Raw genomic sequence first — 18,679 nt, forward strand, 5'->3', positions numbered from 1 at the left:
AAATGTTCTACTGTGATTATGAAATCTCCCTGTAAATGTTTGTTTGCTCTCTTTATCTGAGCATATACTACTTCAGTCCAAAAGAAGCTGTGTGTTTATATGTGTAATATATGTATATACATATATACACACACATATATATACATAAGCACAAAACTTGCTTTAAAATTTAAAACCTTTTATGTTGGAAACAGCTGTTGTTATTAATAACTTCTTTTAAAAGGATAATTCTTATTTAATCCCCAAATGTTGTTAAAGTATGATTTTGGTATCCTATCCATGCTGTAGGTTTGAATTAATTGTAGCAGTTATTTTTGGAAGCACTTCAAAAAATTCAACTTGAAAATTATGGATTGATTTGCATGCTTAATGTATAGTATGTTTAAAATATAGCAATATCAATAGCATTGTAAATAATAATCCCTAAACTCATAGTTCTCTAGCTATACTCCATACAGTTACAGAAACTACATGATTTCTGTAGAAGTTATGGGAAATGCATGATTCTACTTTTTATTCTATTTACTAAGTACATATGAGGGTGTTAATCCCTCCTCCCCAATTTTTTTTTTCCTTTATGGTGCCATGGTCTGGTTTTGGAAACTTGAACTGCTTTTGCCTATGTGAGCTTGCTGTGTATACTACCTGCAAAGTTGTTCTCTTATATTCTAAAAGTAGGTTTGACCTTGTTCTGAATCTAATTGTAGTACCTGTGTGGTAAACAACAACTAAATAAACGTCAAAATAAAGGTCAGTGTAGGCTGTTGTGATTTGTTAGTTCTGATGCCGATGCTTTTGTGGACCTGCATGGTCAGAGGAGAGCCAGTTTTTATAACTGTAGAGAACTGACAGGTGGATTATGAAGTTGCTCCTAATTGCTGCTTGTGCCTTTTTGAGACAGAACTGGAACCTAATTTGGCTGTTGTTGCTTCACGCTCTTCCTGGGCTGCAGCAGCCAATGGTGACATTTCCCATCTGAGGCTCAAGTCACATCCTCCAGCTTCTGGAGCGAAGTGTAAGGGAAGATGTCTTGGTCAGATGCCCTCTGGCCTTGGCTGAAAGTGAACACACGTTCATGCCAGCTAGTGCTACGCAGCCAAGAGGCAGCAGTGGCTGGTAGCTGTTGGTTTTTATTTAGTTGTGCCTCTTCCTGAATTTTGAGAGACTAATACCTGGCTGTATCATAACTTGCTCATGTTGTTTGTGTCAATATGTTGCCTGGGCCAAAATGAAACCTGGCACAAGAACACGATAAAAATATAACCAGGTAGCAAGTAGCAGACAGAATCTGTAGCACAGTACAAGTTTAGGAAAGATCATTATTAAAAAAAAATGTTGTATTAGTGTCCTGGGATTCAGTCTGGTTATCTTTGCATATGCAAAGTTGTTCTTTTTCAGAAAGAAGTGAAAAATTTGCTAGTTGTGGTTCAAGGAGTTCACACTTGAAATGCATACACAGGGCAGCAATTTGTGTGATTTTTTTTTTTTTTTTTTTTATCATTGCATCACTTACTGTTGAAATATTTTGTTCTTGCAGTGCTCATATTGTTGTGCTAACAGCATAGGTACACCTCTCCATGGGCATTATCAGATTGACCTGTCACCAAGAGTTAAACAAGAAATTAATGTTAAAATTGGTATACATCAGAATAGAACAGTCTTCCAATATGTACCTGCTGCTGAAAGGGTCATATTTTTGCTTCAGCCCTTTGGTAAAACGCAGCAACAGAGCTTCCTTTCTGAAATGTCCCACTTGTGTGGCTGTAGTAATGATCTGGCAGAATAACAAAGAATTTTTGATGGGGAGTTTTTTTAGGGCACGGGTCTGCTATCCATCTTTGCTTTATCTATAAAACAGCATGCTAAGGAATCTGAGATCCTTTTCCTATAGTTACAGTTCCTTTGAAAAGGGATCTACCTCAGCTCATGCTGGACCTTAATATGCGTAATAGCTGTAGCCTGCCTAGGTAATTTATGTGCAGAGAACAGTCTGGAGCTCATGTGTTGTGGGTTTTTTTGTTTTGTTTTTCTTTTTCCCTTTAGCTGAGTGTCACCTAGTGTGCAAAGTGCAGTTTTGATTTGTCAGGTGCAATCACTGAAGCAATCATTTTACCTGCCCCTGCTGTTGGTCATGAAGAATTGCTTTTCTATGTGGAATCCAAGGATGAAAGTGTGATTGCTCATGTTGTAGAATCTTCAAAATATGTTGTTCACCCAGTGTGATCTGTGAATCAAAGTCATGCTTCTCAAAGATGAATGACCTTCAGTTTAGGCTTCAGTTCTAATGTCCTTCATGATCTCAACAAGAGGAGGTTAAAAGGAGTGCAAACAGGCTGAGGAGGATGTAGTCTTTACAAGAACTGAGGGCAAACATACTTGGATCCTGGTGTCAATGCACGTAACTCTTTTCTGAACAAACCACAATAAAGTAATGGTTCTCTCTTTCCATCAATCGTGTATTTTTGTTTGGTTTTGGTCTTTTTTTTTTTTTTTTTTTTTTGGGGGGGGGGGGGGTGCTTATTATTATTCAGAGTAAAAACTCAGATATGTAAAGGTATTTGCAGGCTAGAGATGTTTTAACAGCTATTATTTGCAAGAACTGAGTTGGATTTCCTGAAAAACATCTGCCTGAGTCAGGCTAGCAGCACTACAAGTAGGGATCCCAGGGTTCTGGGTGTTTGACAGGCTAATGGAGTGGAAAAGAAGGTTCTAGGTGTGTTTTTCCTGCTTTTGAGTGCAGTATTACACCATCTATTTATATTTTTGATGTTGAAGATTAATAATAACATAGAAACGATTGGTGTTTTACAGCACGCCTGTTCCAAAATATATTGGAATGGTTATATTTTTGCAATAGTGGTATTAATGTCTGTTTTCATTTTTAATACTATTTTATTATGTACTGAAAGCTTACCAGGATTTCTCCAGTTCAGTTGCTTAGTTTTAAAATACTGCATCTCATTGCAAACCTTGTATTTACTGGAACTTAAACATGCTTATTTGTCTCACCAACATTTTTTTTGTTCTCTTTTCCTTTTTTTAGGATGTAGATATGATGGATCAAAATGGAATGACACCTTTAATGTGGGCAGCCTACAGAACACATAGGTAATATCTCACTGCAGTATTGACTTTCTCTTGATGTTAACTAAATGGCGTAGGCTAGTGACTGGTTTTGATTTTTTGGAAATTCTTTTTGACAGTTGCCAAATTATCTTTCTTCATTTGTGATTGTTGTGACTTAACCCCAGCCAGCAGCTGAGGCCCACGCAGCCCCTCACTCACTCTCCGTCATTGGGATGGGGAGGAGAATGGGAAGGGTAAAAGTGAGAAAACTCATGGGTTAAGATGAAGACAGTTTAATGGATGAAGCAAAAGCTGCATGCCCACGCAGAGCAAAACAATGGATTCATTCACTGCTTCCCATGGGCAGGCAAATGTTTGGCCATTTCCAGGAAATGGCTCCATCACATGTAAGAGTTACTTGGGAAGGTCATAATTCCAAAGGTCTTCCCTTCCTCCTTCTTTCCCCCAGCTTCATATGCTGAGCACAAGTCATACAGTATGGAATATCCCTGTGGTCATTTGGTTCTGCTGTCCCAGCTGTGTCCCCTCCAACTTCTTGTTCACCCCCTGCCTACTTGCTAGTGGAGTGGGGTGAGAAGCAGAAAAGGCCTTGATGCTGTGTAAGCACTGCTCAGCAGTAACAAAAGTATCTCTGTATTATAAGCACTGTTTCGGTCACAGATCCAAAACATAGCACCATACATGCTACTATGAAGAAAATTAACTCTTTCCCAGCCAAAACCAGTACAATGACCTATTCAAGAGAGAGGACATTATGCACAAGTACTTACTAATACAAGTTTGCAAAGTAAATCTTCCTGTGGAGTTGATTTGAAAAAGCTGGTGTAAAATGACACTTCTCCCAAGAGCAAATTTGTCTGAATTAGATTCCTGCTCAGAAGAGCCTGTCTCCATCGATTGTTGAGAGGAACATAGGCTAACTTTTATAAATACCTGCCGTCACCAACATTATCATCCTATTGTGTTTTCATCTTTTGGAATATGAAGTAGAAACATAATATGTTTTGAACTTTGGTTGTTATCTGGCAAGTATATAATCGTGTGTGCTTTTACAAACCTGTTTGTTAGTACTGTTAGGTTTTGGTAAACATAAATACAGAATTGTATACCAAATGTGCTTCATGACATCTCAGAACAAGCTGTCTTACCAGCTCCTTTAAAGTCAACAGAATTGTGGTTGCTCTCTGGTGGGAAGGGACTTTGAGCCACTCATAATTGTCAGCAAAAGTCACTTTGCTATTACATAGTGTACCTGATCAATGTCCTCTATAGAAATTGAACACATTAACAATAAGTTGGTATGTATTTGAGTTCGTCTTCTGTAAATCTAATGAGAATTTTCTTTTCTAGTGTGGATCCAACCCGATTACTACTTACATTTAATGTTTCTGTTAATCTTGGAGACAAATATCACAAAAACACAGCGTTGCACTGGGCTGTGCTAGCAGGAAATACGACAGTCATTAGTCTTCTGTTAGAAGCTGGAGCTAATGTTGATGCTCAAAATATAAAGGTAAACACTCAGTCTTTTATTTATTGTGGGTGGTTTGAGGCAGAAGTAGCATTGCCTCTCGAGAATAGTTTATTATTGTGGGTATGGTGGGACATGGAGATGGAGCAAAAGCTGTGCCACTAATGTTTGATTTGGGAATAAGTTTTCCGAACAGTGTTGCATAACCACTAAATCTGCACCTTCAAAATACTGATATAAATAATTTACCAACGGTTATGTGCAAATATATGTCAGTGGGATGTGCAATTATACCGCATGTGTGAAGACCCATGCATTTGGATGCAAAATTGAAAATCTGACCAAATGTCTTCTAGTGAAGTTCTGGGGTGACTGTCTATTTGTTGGAGTGAGAAGTGAGATGTGAGACATCTATTGTATCTCCCAGTGGCAGTAAGGAAGTTGGAGGCTTAAAAACACCAATATGAGTAAAATATTAAAATGGGCTCTTTTTTTTGCATCAGAACTTTAAGTTGCCTGATTATTCTACCAGAACCTCTTAATGATGCAGCTAAATTCCGCACTATCAGAGCCCATCCCCAGCATACATTAGACCAGCCAAGCAGCTGTTTGAATTTATGCCAGAGACTTGAAGTCTATAAGAACTTCTCCAGCAGTGGACGGTGCGCCTATTGAACATGGTTTTGTCCATTGCCTCCAGACTAATCTGTGTATTAAATTAGAAGCACTTCATCACCCAAGGTGTTTCTTCTGTGCTGTCAGAGAAGAATTTACTTTTAGAAAAAAGAATTCTCAATTTCTCTTCAAATATTTCTGTTTTCCACTTAGCATTACATATGGAGCAATTGCACTGGAAAATAGAGCTGTAAATCTACATTTATAAAATACTAAATACTTGATAAAATTTATTTGACCTGTCACCATTTTCCCTGATGATTAAGACGGCCAGGGCCTATTTTGCTTGGCCACAAGTGATAGAAATATGCTAAAAATATATCTATATATATTCACATCTGTTTACTTGAACAGCATGGAACAGTCTTTTTAAGGGTGCAGTCAAATTTTACTAGTAGCTTTTCTAGGTCCTAGATCCACTTTAGAATATCAGAAATACTGATGATCATGACTGAAAACTCATTAGAAAAATCACATGGCTTTTCACGTGTTTAAAACAAATCAACTAGTTTTTTACATGTACTGATGTGATTTTATAACAATTATTCCTGGTCTGTAAGGTCAGTCGTGTGGATGAATTATGCTTCTAGTCTCATTTCTTGTAAACTGTTGAAAAGCTTTTTTTCTATGACACCTAATGGTAAAATTAAGGCATTTTTGTGGAAAAAAATTCAGTGTCGTACCTTGCTTCCCTTGGCAGTCTGACTAGTGTGATGAGAGTTTTAAAGTCATTGCCTTACCTACGTTTCTGGACTCTTATGAAATCTGTAATAAAAATTCCTATGTTTGGCCAAATTAAAAAGTATCTGCTAGCCTGAAGCAGTTCATAGTCTCTCCTTCTTCATTGACAGACAGCAGCAGTCAGTAGAAAAAAAGGTTTTTGGACCTGCTGGATCATGATTATCTTTCCAGTCATGCCAGAAGACATGTGCCTGGTTTCATTAACATGCCTGCCTTCTACAGTGGAGTCTGGGTTTCTTGCATGCCTTCCCACGTGTCTAGGATCTTCAAAGGATCAGAAATCATTCTAACAGTGGCAGTTCTGTCATCCTGCCAGTGACTTTGTAACATGCTGATTTGGGTGATAGTAAACATATAGGAAACATAAGAATTTGGTTTGTTTTTTTGTAGGTATATAGAAACTCAGTTTAGTGCTTCTCCTTTGACTGCTCAGAAAAAAAGTTTTCTTTGAACCAAAAACCGGTTGTGAAGTGTCTGGCTTATGTTCCCCCAGAAATAAAAGGAATCGTGAAAGCCTCCTTTCTGATGCAGTCACTTGGAGATTTCTGCAGCACTATCTAGGAAAGTCCTTTTCTCAGGTAGCTCGTGGAATTGACCAAGAATGATGGTAAGACAGGTCAGGTTAAAGAAATACACTGGCTGAAATCCCTTCATCTTTTTTAAATTCTGATGTGGCCGAAATATAAGGTGCGAGCTTTGACTGTGTTAGAGGCACATGCTGCTGGCCACTGAGGTGTGGGACAAACTGGAACCAATAAGGTGCTCTTTTTACTTTGCCTGACAGTTTGAGGAGTATATGAACAGTAGCACTCTTATTCCAGAATAAAACTTGTAACAAGCAGCGGGTTTGTCCTGTTTGTGTTATTTATCTTCTTTACGTTATGCTATACAAGAGAACAATACTTTTCTTTTGGTAGTAAGATACTTTCTTCTTCCTTTTTGAGAACTGGATTACAACTTGGAGTTGGAAGCTGCTTTTCCGCAGTTGAAGTAAAGTGTGTTGTTTTTTTGGTTTGTTTTGTTTTTTATTTGATTGATTTTTTGTTAAGGAAATTATCTTGCCACACTTGTAGACAGATTGGGCATATGAGGACAGAATTTCACAGGGAGTCAGCTTATTGCTGGGCACTAGGGGGGGAAACCTGTATATTTTGTTTAAATATAAGCAGAAGCTCCTTTTTCACTAGAGAGTGATGGAGACTAGAAAGAGCTTTTGTGATTTAAGGAAGATATATTAAAAAAACCACCCAAATCTGTTAATAAATCATTGAATGGACTTTAGATGTAGTTTCTTGATTTTGCAGTGTATCTGTAGGCTTGTCTGTGGAAGTCTACATGGAAAGTTGCTTATCGTAATGACACTTCAGGTGATTCAGATATATGCTATTTTTGTTTGCTTGCTGACAAACAAGTGTGTAACTAGATTAAGTACTCTGTTTTGTTTTGGTTTCTTTTGTTTTTCTGTCTAACCAAGTCAGCCATCCACCACCCCTGTGAATACAAGGAAAATATTAAAATGGCCAGATGATGAGAAGCATAGTCAAAGACTTCTTTAAAGCTCCCTCAATCTTTTTATCTAGGCAGTTCCTAGGTGTCTCATGGCCCTCTAGTGGAAGGGATGCTCAGCTGGACCCCAAGACAACTTCAGGATTTACTTGGGAGATCAACTCCCAGAGGGGATTGCTTGTCCACAGGTAATCTTTACAGACTGGATATATAAGGGGATATTAAAACAACAGCATCTCTGGAGTTTTCCAGCTACTAGCAGTTCAAGGTGCTATTAAATTTATGATGAAGCAGGCACCATAGTTTGATTTCAGGCATTTCTGTTGAGGATGGAGTTAATTTGTTTCTTAAACATCTGGCTCTAAATAACTTTGTTAGCCAAGTTAAGTCAAAAGGTTATTGTTTTTTAACTGATTTTGCTAGTTAAACTTCTCCCACAGAAGAAGTGCAAGGTCCTGTTAAACAGCAAAAAGCTTCACCTGATAATCTATAGTCTGTGCTGTTTACCCTCCTTTTAGAGATACCAAGAAAGGTTTTAAAGGCAAAACTGGCAGTTAAGTACTCAGTTCCCGTTGTTTTTCTATGGGATATAGGTAGCTGACTGTACTTTAATCTTTGAAATCCCTTCTGTCTATAGTAATTATTGCCCTTTCTGGGTAATTTCAGTTTCTGGTACCTGTCTCACTTTTTTTTTAGGAGGGGGCCGTGCGATGGAGGATTCAGCCATTTTTCAAGCCTCCATGAATGGTTTGTTTAGGAGGGGAGTTAACTCCAGTAGAAGAGAGGAGGAGTCATATGCAAAACTGGAGCTGGAGGTACCTGCAATTGGTTGTCTCTTGCCTCCTCTATAATTTTAGATTCAGTCAGTAACTTTCATTTAGCTCTCTTCCTAAATGTTTAAAAAGCAATAAAATCAAATCAGTTTGATAGGCACCTTTGGCCCCTGTATCTCTCTCTGTCTCTATTTTGCTTTGTCTGTCAGTCCTCTCTGAAAGCAGGGAAAGAGAAAACATGGACCATGCTTAGCACCCCAAAGTATGCGAAGCATAAGCTAAGCGTGAAAGTTCAGAGTTTTGGAGTAAGTTGGACATGAGATATCAGTTTATCCTTTCCTGTTTTCTTCCTAGGACTTCAGTAACAGATGAATATAAGAATACTAAGCTTGTGGAAAAAAATCGTCATAGAAATATTTTAGTAACTTCACTCTGCTGAAAAGGCAGAGAGTTAACTGAGAAGTCAGACTTTAAACTGGGAGAGTTTCCATGATCCAGTGGGTCACGAGTTCTTATTCTTTGCTTGATTTCTGCTGCCTGTCAATAGCTGAGGGGGAAGCACAGCCCTTCGTTTACGGACTAGTAGACTGTGTGTAGAACAGTGAAACACAGATGTGTTATGCCAAAGGCAAGAATTATTGCTATGTCAGGACATACATATTGTCAGGACATACATATTGTCAGGATCACACATTTAATCTACTTGTCCACGCATGTATAGTTATGAGAGTGAAAAAGACCAGAAGGAATGATTGATGTTTGGTGTCAAGTAAGCTGCAGAGCCAAAAGTGTGCCAGAATGTAGCTTGAACTAATTTAAAATGTATCATTTTTACCTGCCAATCTTCTGTTGCAAAAGTGCTCTGAATGCATTTTATTTTTAAATCGGATGTTTCCCACTTTTATACTTCTGTCAGGGAGAATCGCCACTTGATTTAGCAAAACAGAGGAAAAACGTTTGGATGATCAATCACCTACAGGAAGCAAGACAGGCAAAGGGATATGACAGCCCATCCTTTTTGAGAAAACTAAAAGCTGATAAGGTAAGAAGTAGCATCACACTTACATAAATCAACATTACTGCTGCTGTTGGTTTGGGGGTGTGTGTGTTTGTTTAAGGTAAGCAGTTCAGTACTGTGGTTTCCCCACATTTCAGTTTTGGGAACCATCGTTTTGTTAAGGCAAAAGTAATTGCAAAAGACAAAAAGAAAAAAAACAAACAACTCTTTATTCAAAGCAAGAGGAAAGAAAACTCTAAACTTCCACACAGTTACCTTTAGTTTTTGTACTAAATAAACATTAGGAAAGTACTAAATGGCCTGGTATTGTTGAGGATAGCAATGACTTTCACAAAGCTGACTTTCAAGGGACTAACAGGGAGCGTCTGCCACGGTTTATTGCCGCCTTGCCTTAAACCTTGACACAAGTATCTAAAGAAAGAAGCATTTTAGATATTCTGAACTCTGAACTCCTCTCTGATCCTTAGTGTTTTGTGTTGAACAAAAGCAGCAGTAATCTCGGCAGTATAACGTAATATATGAATTTGTGATGTGGAGGCCTTTTTCTTCTCATGTTGTTATTTAATACTTTAGATAGGAGGAGGCAAGAAATGAGGGTATGAAGGGTGACATTGCTCTAGCTTGAAAAACTATCTACCTGCCTGTGGTTTGATAACTTATATAGAGTTGATATTTTCTTACTAGGCTGACTGTTGTGCTGGATATTAAGTATTGCTGTCACTGATTTGTTAAAAGTTCTTGATTTAAAGATACATTGCATGTTGATGGTTAAAGCACTGGCCACAGCCTGTGCTTTTAACCGTGTGGTAATATAGTAGTGCAGTGATTATTGACTTTCAGTGATTTGTGCATTACATTATGTGTACATGTGCATTGTGAATGTGCTTTGAATATCTGATAAGAGTTCAATGCCTTCATCAAGAATTGTACCCACATAGTAGAAAACAAAAAAGGTCCTGTCTTTCTTCATAGATGCTTCAGTATGAATTTATCTATTCGTTACATAACTTCAGTCTTTAAACTTCACCGAGATTGCCATGTGCTGTGTAGTAGTTTATACACTTTGGCAGGTTCTTAAAAAAGATAGGCTGTTACCTTTATTCTGGATTAAGAGTAAAGTCTTTAGAAGACAGTTCTTCTAAAATAAAGGAATCAGTTGATTTGCTATGAAGTTTTAAGGTTTTTGTTTCTTGCCCATACATTGGAGGTACGTAAATATAGGAAATGACAAAAATTTATGAAGATTCCTCCTCCTCTGTCAGTCTTCCTGAAAATTTATTTAAGCTTTTGTGACTGTCCTATTTATTCGAGAATATTACTTACTGATATTTGTTTCTATACAGGAATTCCGTCAGAAGGTGATGCTGGGAACTCCTTTCCTAGTAATTTGGCTGGTTGGGTTTATAGCAGACCTAGACATTGATTCTTGGCTCATTAAAGGGCTGATGTATGGTGGCGTTTGGGCTATGGTGCAGTTTCTTTCAAAGTAAGTTTTTTACCAGGATTCTGTCTGTTTCGTGTGCACACAAGAGGTGTTTCGCTGGGATCTTTATTGGATAAATAATCTTAAATTTCTTTTTTTGTGTGTTGTTTTTCAACATGCAGCATTTATTTTCTTGTTGGAATTTCTAAAATTATATTTCTGGGAAATACCTTGTGCAACTTTTTCTCTTGTAATGCTCTGTTTTCTTGCAAATAGCCGTGGAATTACCTTGAGTGAATACCACTGAGCTGAGAGAAGCTAACAGCAGAACAGAAATTCAGTCATTCTCCAGAGGAGGGTGCTGAATGTCTGTGTACAAAGTTATCAGAATGAATTTTGAATAAAGCAGTCAAGGGAAAAATTACTAGAAAGGAACAGAAAAAAATAAATGTGCAAGCTTGCTTTTTAAACCCAATCATTTAGAATTTAAATACCCAAAGGCATCTGAAGAGATTTATATAGAGAAATGAAGTCAGAGTCAGGTTTTATAGCTTCTGTTGTTGTGGAAAAGGATAACTAAAGAAAAAGGCTGCTTTCTGATAATGTTTTTAATTTGTTACCTCATCATAAAGAGTTTTAGTTGTGTTTGATTATTTTAATTATCTGTAAATGCACATGCATACACACACACACACAGAGGCACGCTCCAATAGATTTTCAGTATCTGTAGACTGCTTCATTTATCCTTTACTTTTCATTTCCATGTGTAGCATGTATAGAAGAACTTATATCTTCATACTTAAGAGTTTTCTGCTTTTCTGGCATCAAATATTATGTTTATTAGAACCACTTGCTTTTCCTTCCTTTCTGTTTAAAGAGGAAAATAAAATATATCTGTTCCTTAAACCAATTTAATAGAATATTAGTGAACTTGGTGCACTTGGAGGGGGGTGGGAGGTCACCAAGCCTTTGTCTCTGCAGGATCTTGGAGATGATTTGTTCAGTCTTTTTGTCATCTCTGAGACTGTGCCATTTGCTGACCTCCTCCCACAAGTAATTTATTTGGCAATGCAAATCCTCAACCATGTATCCTGCAGGAGGCACAGACAAGATTTCTTCAGGTTTCTGAAGACCTACGTTTCATTGAGTTTTATGTTTTTGACCTGCCTGACATGTATTCAGGATTAATAGTATTACTTTCTCCTATCCTTTGCTTACTGTTTGGTATAAATAGTTTTTGAAGCGTTTTTCACAAAGCCCTGTTTTGAATAAAACTTTTTCTGTTATTCTAGTAGTATTTCCTTTCCCTATTGAATTTTAGCTAATCTGCTTAGCTGGGTTTTCCTCCCTGCTCTTTTCACACGCACAAAAAAAAGGTAACTATTGTGTATCCAAATGTATATTCAGTTAGTACTTACACTCTTAGCTCATCTTCCTTGATTTTCTTAAAAGACCTAAGAAACTTCTGTTAGAGAAGAAACAGTTACTGAAAGGGAGTAAAGGAGTGAAATAGAAACTATTCGGTGCTCACATTTGTTTGTTACAGCCCTTGAAGGCACCACCAAAACGAAAAGCCAAATGCATCAATGAAAGGATGTTTAGGCAGATGATGGAAGAAATTCTGTTTCAAGGAATTTATCAGTTAAGAGTGGGACTTTTGATATGTTTAGCAATTTTTTTCTTGAAAATGGAGTTACTTAGTCACTCACCTAGTTTGTCTCAACTAAATTCAATTTTATTCAGAATATACTTTAAAATGCAAGAATATAAGAAGGTAAAAATAATTCTGATTAGCTTATTTTTTAAAAAATTGAAGTACAAGCATTCTGTCTTAGAACTTGGCAAATCTAGTAATACAGGAAATAAATTAATCTGCTTTTTCCCCGACTGTCTATTGGTAACTTCTTGAAGCAATAGATTCAAGAATCTGAAATATTTCAAGTATGTAGAATGGTAACACCAAAGTCTCTCTTAAGCTTTTTTCTTACTTAAGTAATTTTAACATATTATTTTCATTGTGTGAGTTTCTAAAATATCTTTAGTACTGAAATCTCATTAAGTAAATGTAGTTTGCAACCATTATCCATGCTGTAGGCTAGGAATCTCACAGAGTTCGAACTACTTTCACAGTGTAGTCATAGCATGAGTATGTACTCATTCTGCCTTTCTTGTCCAGTTCTTGACATTCACTTCAAAGGTGGATCTATAAATTTTAATTAAATACATATCAGTCATGACCCTTCACCTGGACAGGTTGAAAAATGGGAATTTCTCGTGAACTTTGAAGGTAAATGTGAGGAAAATGGTTTTCATGGTGTATTTTGCGTTATACCATATAATATATATTTTAACGGGAAGTGTTTTTCAGAAACATTAGTTCAGGATTTCCATTTTATAAGTCGAAACTTACCGTGTGACATTGCTTCTACTTTACAGGTCATTCTTTGATCACTCCATGCACAGTGCTCTGCCTCTTGGAATATACCTGGCAACGAAATTCTGGATGTATGTGACGTGGTTCTTCTGGTTTTGGAATGATATCCTTTTCTGTGTAAAACAATAAGTAATATTTTTTTTTATCTTAGTAGTATGGGGTAATACCCAGAGTTATCCTGCATATGAAAGTGAATAAAGTAATTACAATTTTTAAATGCCTATTTCCATTAAATATTGTTTTGGTTTTATGGCAGTTACTTTCTTGCTTTAAAAAAGTGCACATTATTGCTTTGCTTCAGTGAATGAAAGATTTTCCTCAAAACTGGCTTATAGTAGTCTGTGAAACTTCCTGTGCTTTACCAATTTCTTAAGCAACTCTATAAAATATGCTGTGACTTTGAGGTGACAAAGTGTAATTGACATTTTAGACACTGCTTTTCTGAAAAGCAGTGAGTAATTTCATGGTTCCAGCTTTATAGTTAGTTCTTTGAAAAATTTTAATTGCATTTCATTTCATACAAACTGTAAATATATTCACTGTATTTTCAGTTTTTGAGGATGTGTGTATTAACAACACTAATGATAGACATTCTGCATATGCCCATCTTTTTATGGTTTTTGACTGTCTACCTAGATATGAACTTTTCGTACTCACAGGGGTACAAATTTATTCAGAGTTCACTGAAGAATGTCAGTTATCCACCTTAAGGAAATAGATTAAATTTTTTAGGCAACTTTCTTGGGTGTTGTAATACAATACCCAAGAAAATGAAATAGAAAATTAATGTTTTATTATATGTTTGATACAGTTCTTCCAGTTGTAGATAGTTGAAATGAACTTAATATTTATGATGGATGTTGGTTTGACTTTTCTAAAACCCGTTTTTCTTTTCATCCTCAAAGGAATTACCATGAACTAGGAAAGTAGCAATGCAACCCTTTTTTCATCTTATTAAGCTGTTCTCCGACCTTAGCTAAAAGAGCCTGATGTTTTTGGGTTGAGAACAGAGATGAGACCCTGCTTCCATGCTGCCTTTGTCTTCCATGCTGACAGTCTTTGCAAAGGTGCTGCTGTGAGTAATACCAGTCCCACGTGGCTGGAGATGACTGCTATTTCAAACTAAAACAAACAAAACAAACTTAAAAATCTAGCAGCTGTTAAGTAAAAAAAAAATAAAATAATATCAATGTTAGCATGAATATGTCTTGAAAGAGTTACTTAGAAATGCTGGTCCTGCTACCCATCTCTGACCTGATTTCCTGTCTTTTTACTCAATTAAATTTACTAGTAACTGCAGAATGAGGAAAGCGCGTACAAAATGAATATGAAAAGCATTTTAGAAAGCAGTAGTTTAAAACGGAAGTGTATTTTCCAGCTTTTATGCAAGGGAGTGGAGCTGCATAAACATGTCCTACCACTAGACTAAAATTGCTTTTCTGTTCTTTTCATTAAGAAAAGCGAACTTTTGGCAAATAGTAAAATACAAATTTCTGTGGCGGTTATAACTGCGTGATATCCCTTTTGAATCTCATCTCTCTGTACCTTGGAGGTTTTCTTTAGAAAATCACATTTGCTAATGCTGCCCCATGTTTTGGGTTGTGAATGTTGAGCTACTGTGGAATGCTTTTTCATGCTAATGTAACATCAGCTTGAGACACATCTAGGAATGTGCACAGCTTTAAATCAGAGTCCTTGACCATATTAAAATGTCTGCCCAGCCAACACAATTGATGACGATCTCTATTTTGATGTAGAAAGCTGTCCCTTAAGGCTGCCGAATTGTTAGATTTTAATCCTGAAGCTTGTATTTTTCTTCATATTTGTACCGTGTTGCTTAGATTTTTATGTCTGGTAGCCGTTCTGCTTAATGTAACTTGAAGTTAGTTTCTTTTGTTTTTTGGGGCTTTTTCTTGGTTTACAGAATAATGTTCATTGTCCACTGGAAGTAGTAACCATAGACAGTTATTTACCCTAATAAAGCCTAACTTCAGAATGTCAATAAAATAATGTACTGCTTCTGTATTTTAAGGTAGGTACCTCAAAACCTTTTCAACAGCCTTTTTGTACACAGAAGTAGTAGTCTAAAAACTTTGGTTACTAATTGCTTTCATTAGAGCTGACACAATTCTCTGTGACAAGCAGTTTCAGAGACTTACTGCTTGAGGCCATCTTCCTTTAATTGATGATTTTTAATTGGAAGTCTTTGTAATAAGATTCTAAATTCATTCTTCTTCTGGAAAATTGCCCTGTAGCTTTATTGGGGGAAAAAAAAAAAAAAGGAATCGCATGCCTGCTCTATTTTTATAGCATGAGGCACAGCATTGTGGTTGGAGAAAGGGTTCTTTTATTTTTACAGCTTTATATGATTACTTGTGATAGACCAGAGTACTACTTTATACTCTGTAATATTCAAGTGGTGAAACTTGGCCTGGTAGTTTTTACGAATTCTGACCATCTTCTGCTCCGGAAAAAAAGTTTCTAAGCTTAAATAGCTATCACTAATTGCATTATTGAAACTTTGTATTGTAAGTAATACAAAAGTCTTAATTGCTGCAAGTGTTACTTTAGTATTCAGGTGTTTGGTAAGAATTTTCTTGCAGATATTCTGAAGGTGTCTGGAAGAACATCTGGTCTTCCGAGATTAATCCTAATGAGACAGAAAAGGGCAGTTGAAACAATGTGTCATAAAGAACAAACAAAACCAAAGATTAGCAGTGTGGTTTCTTGAATTTCAGGGTGATCATATGAAAACTAAGTATAAATTCTAAGGCTAATGATATGTCTTCTAAAAGACCAAGCTTGAGAGTAAATTCAAACAGTTTAGATAGTTCTAGTGTACTGACTTTTCGTAAATGTTTCCATTCTGTTTGATTTTTCTCAGCAGCTTCTGACTCTGGTATATTTGTTAAAATAGAAATCCTATTCTTGCTGGGAATGAGGAAGTTATGATCTGTGAATTTATAGGTATATGAGTCTATGGTCTAAACCTTCCCTGCCACTGTTGTGCTGCTGTATTATTGCTTCCCCTTTATCTGTATTTTACCCATAAGAAAGGACAGTTATGTGTTGCCCTGTTAGTGTATTCTAATCTTCTGCGGTTTGCAGAATGGGGGGGGAACCCTCAAAAATCCTGCACACTAAATCACCATATCTTAATTTAGTTTTATTTTTCAAGTAAACAAAAAGATTTGAAATTACACTTTTAATAACATGAGACTAGAATTTCACATTTCATTATCTTTCATTAGCCTTTATAGGTAGAATTCTCTCTTGTGTCCTGTAAAAGTCCAGGGCACAAGTACCGAGTTCATATCTCAGTTGTTCACACAGTCTTTTCAGTTCCAGCTGAACAAATAGTGCCTGTTGTGTCAGATGGTTCTTATACTGCTCTGTTTTTGTAAGATGTCAGGGTTTGCTGTAACTCAAAATATTCACAGTAGGGTTGGTTTTTTTTTGTTGTTCTACCATTTCCATTTGGTGCAAATGGGAGTGTGCAGCTTTCATTAATTAAACTTTTTTGATACCGCATACTACTTGCAGTACTGATGTAATGAGATGGTGCAAACCAGCTTATATTTTTAAATAATTTGTTATTGACTAATACTTGATTATCTTATTTCAAATATACTTCATGTATTGATGGCTTTTAGATGAAGGAAAACAAACACTACACACTTTTTCAATTCGGGATCATTGTAAAAATTGGGTGTAAGAGAATTCATGATGATTTTCATGCTGTCACACAGGTGTTACAATAACGTAGTGTTTCAAAAATTGTAACAAGCCAATTGGTACAATTAAGCAGTTAAAAACAAACAAAAAAAACAAAACACATTCATATTACAAAAACTAGATTCATAAACTTTTTCTAAACTAAAAAAGAAAAGCAAAACCAAATATAAGAGGTGGAGGAGGTGGCAGTGAATTATTATTTTTTGCAAGTTAAGGAATTTTCTTTGATAGATTGAAAATGGAGGTAGAGAGCTTTTGCAGAGGTTCAATGGGTGGAAAATGGCTTTTGTCTAATAAATACCTAGTCAAATGAGGCTGCTTCTGTAGTTATCTGCTCTTATCTACCTGGACTCCTGGATCCAGATGTGCAGCTGTGGTGAACTGGTAGGTTCCTTAGTATGTATTGATCTTTGACAGCTTACACTGGATGCAGATTTTTCTCTCTAGGAGAAAAGGACTTAATTACTGGATCTGTAGTTAGTGGAAAGGAGCATCTTTGTATATCATGTGCACTTTGGCTTGGTTTCAGATTCTTGTATGATTGTGTAGCTGTGATAGCAGCAATTTGCATGTGTCTGAGCTGTTCTAAATAGGCTGCAGTTCAGGATGAAAAATTCATTTATCACATGTTTACCTCACTCATGGGTTGTGGAGTGCTTGCTGGGGTTTAATTTTCTTTTTAATGAAATGGTCTTTTTGTTTCCAAGTGGTTTCCTGGAATAATTTTCAGCCTGTTGCACTTGTTATAATAATTAAAGGATACTGATTTGGACTAAAAGTAGAAAGTGTTCCATGGACTTTGCCTCTCACAATGAAAACTGGGGAAATCTCCTAAAAGACAGCAAACTGGTGACAGGGCAGAAGCTGAATGCCTGCTCTATCACGTGTTTTTCAGCTCTTAATAATATGGTAATGTACTTTTCTTTATGTAGTTGTAAATGAGGATGTTAGGACAAAATGAGGGACTCTCTGTGGAGAACTGATTCCCTACTCTCTAACTACTGCAAACCTACAACGATTTCTTGCAAATGAAGAGTTTTGAGAGGTGTCTGGGATACAAGTTGCTAAGATCTCTTTGGAAGTCAACTTCAGAGGCGAGTTCAGCCTAACTTCCGATAGGTCGGGTGTGGAGTTGGTTGTTTAATTCTTCATAGCTGGCGGAGAAAAATAGGCACTTGTAGGGCGTTGCTTCTAAGACTTAAATTAATGTCTTGATATTGAAGATAGACTGGACATACCTTTTTCCTTTCTGTTGTATGTGAAGGCATACTGAGTGATTTAAGGTAGGTGAGATGAATCGCACAGTTGGAGTTGTTTATCTACATCAGATGCCAGAAATATCCTGGAGAGGACAATTCTAACTTTCCGTTCTCCTTCAAAGTCAATTTTTGAAGATACTAATGAAGAATACTGCTGACTTTGCCTTTCTCCATTTACATAGTTAATTCTCATCTGTACTTAACTCTGCTTTCTCATATAGTGTCCTGACATCTTCCATCCTCATCACAGAAGTACCTTATCTGCCACCTTTTACACTGTAAGAATTATACTCGTCTGACATGATTGTGGTAAAAGCAAAACACAGACTTTGCGAGGAGTCTCTTATGCTCTCTTTGTATTTTATAGATAAAATGGGGGAAGGGTAAGTTCAGAAAAATTCTGCATACTGAACTTCTACTAGTGCTGCTTGAATCCATGGACAGCTTCTTTCTCACACAGGTTGTACAAATTTTATTCAGTCAAAAACAATTCCAAAACTTTAAGGTCATAACAACCCCTTTAATGGATAGAAAAGAGTCTTTCCCCCTATCTTGTT

General features: G+C 36.6%; 1 protein-coding gene across 1 annotated transcript in view; it reads left to right on the forward strand.

The window, feature by feature from the left end:
* ZDHHC17 (zinc finger DHHC-type palmitoyltransferase 17) overlaps positions 1-18,679 on the forward strand; it is a 74,076-nt gene that overhangs the window by 36,417 nt on the left and 18,980 nt on the right. Inside the window, exons 6-10 of the mRNA XM_065041019.1 lie at positions 3,044-3,108; positions 4,438-4,600; positions 9,170-9,295; positions 10,615-10,757; positions 13,131-13,231. Coding sequence (XP_064897091.1) covers positions 3,044-3,108; positions 4,438-4,600; positions 9,170-9,295; positions 10,615-10,757; positions 13,131-13,231 — 598 coding nt within the window. The remainder of the gene's footprint in view (positions 1-3,043; positions 3,109-4,437; positions 4,601-9,169; positions 9,296-10,614; positions 10,758-13,130; positions 13,232-18,679) is intronic.

The sequence above is a fragment of the Columba livia genome, chromosome 1 (genome assembly GCF_036013475.1).
Source record: "Columba livia isolate bColLiv1 breed racing homer chromosome 1, bColLiv1.pat.W.v2, whole genome shotgun sequence".
Taxonomy (NCBI): Eukaryota; Metazoa; Chordata; class Aves; order Columbiformes; family Columbidae; genus Columba; species Columba livia.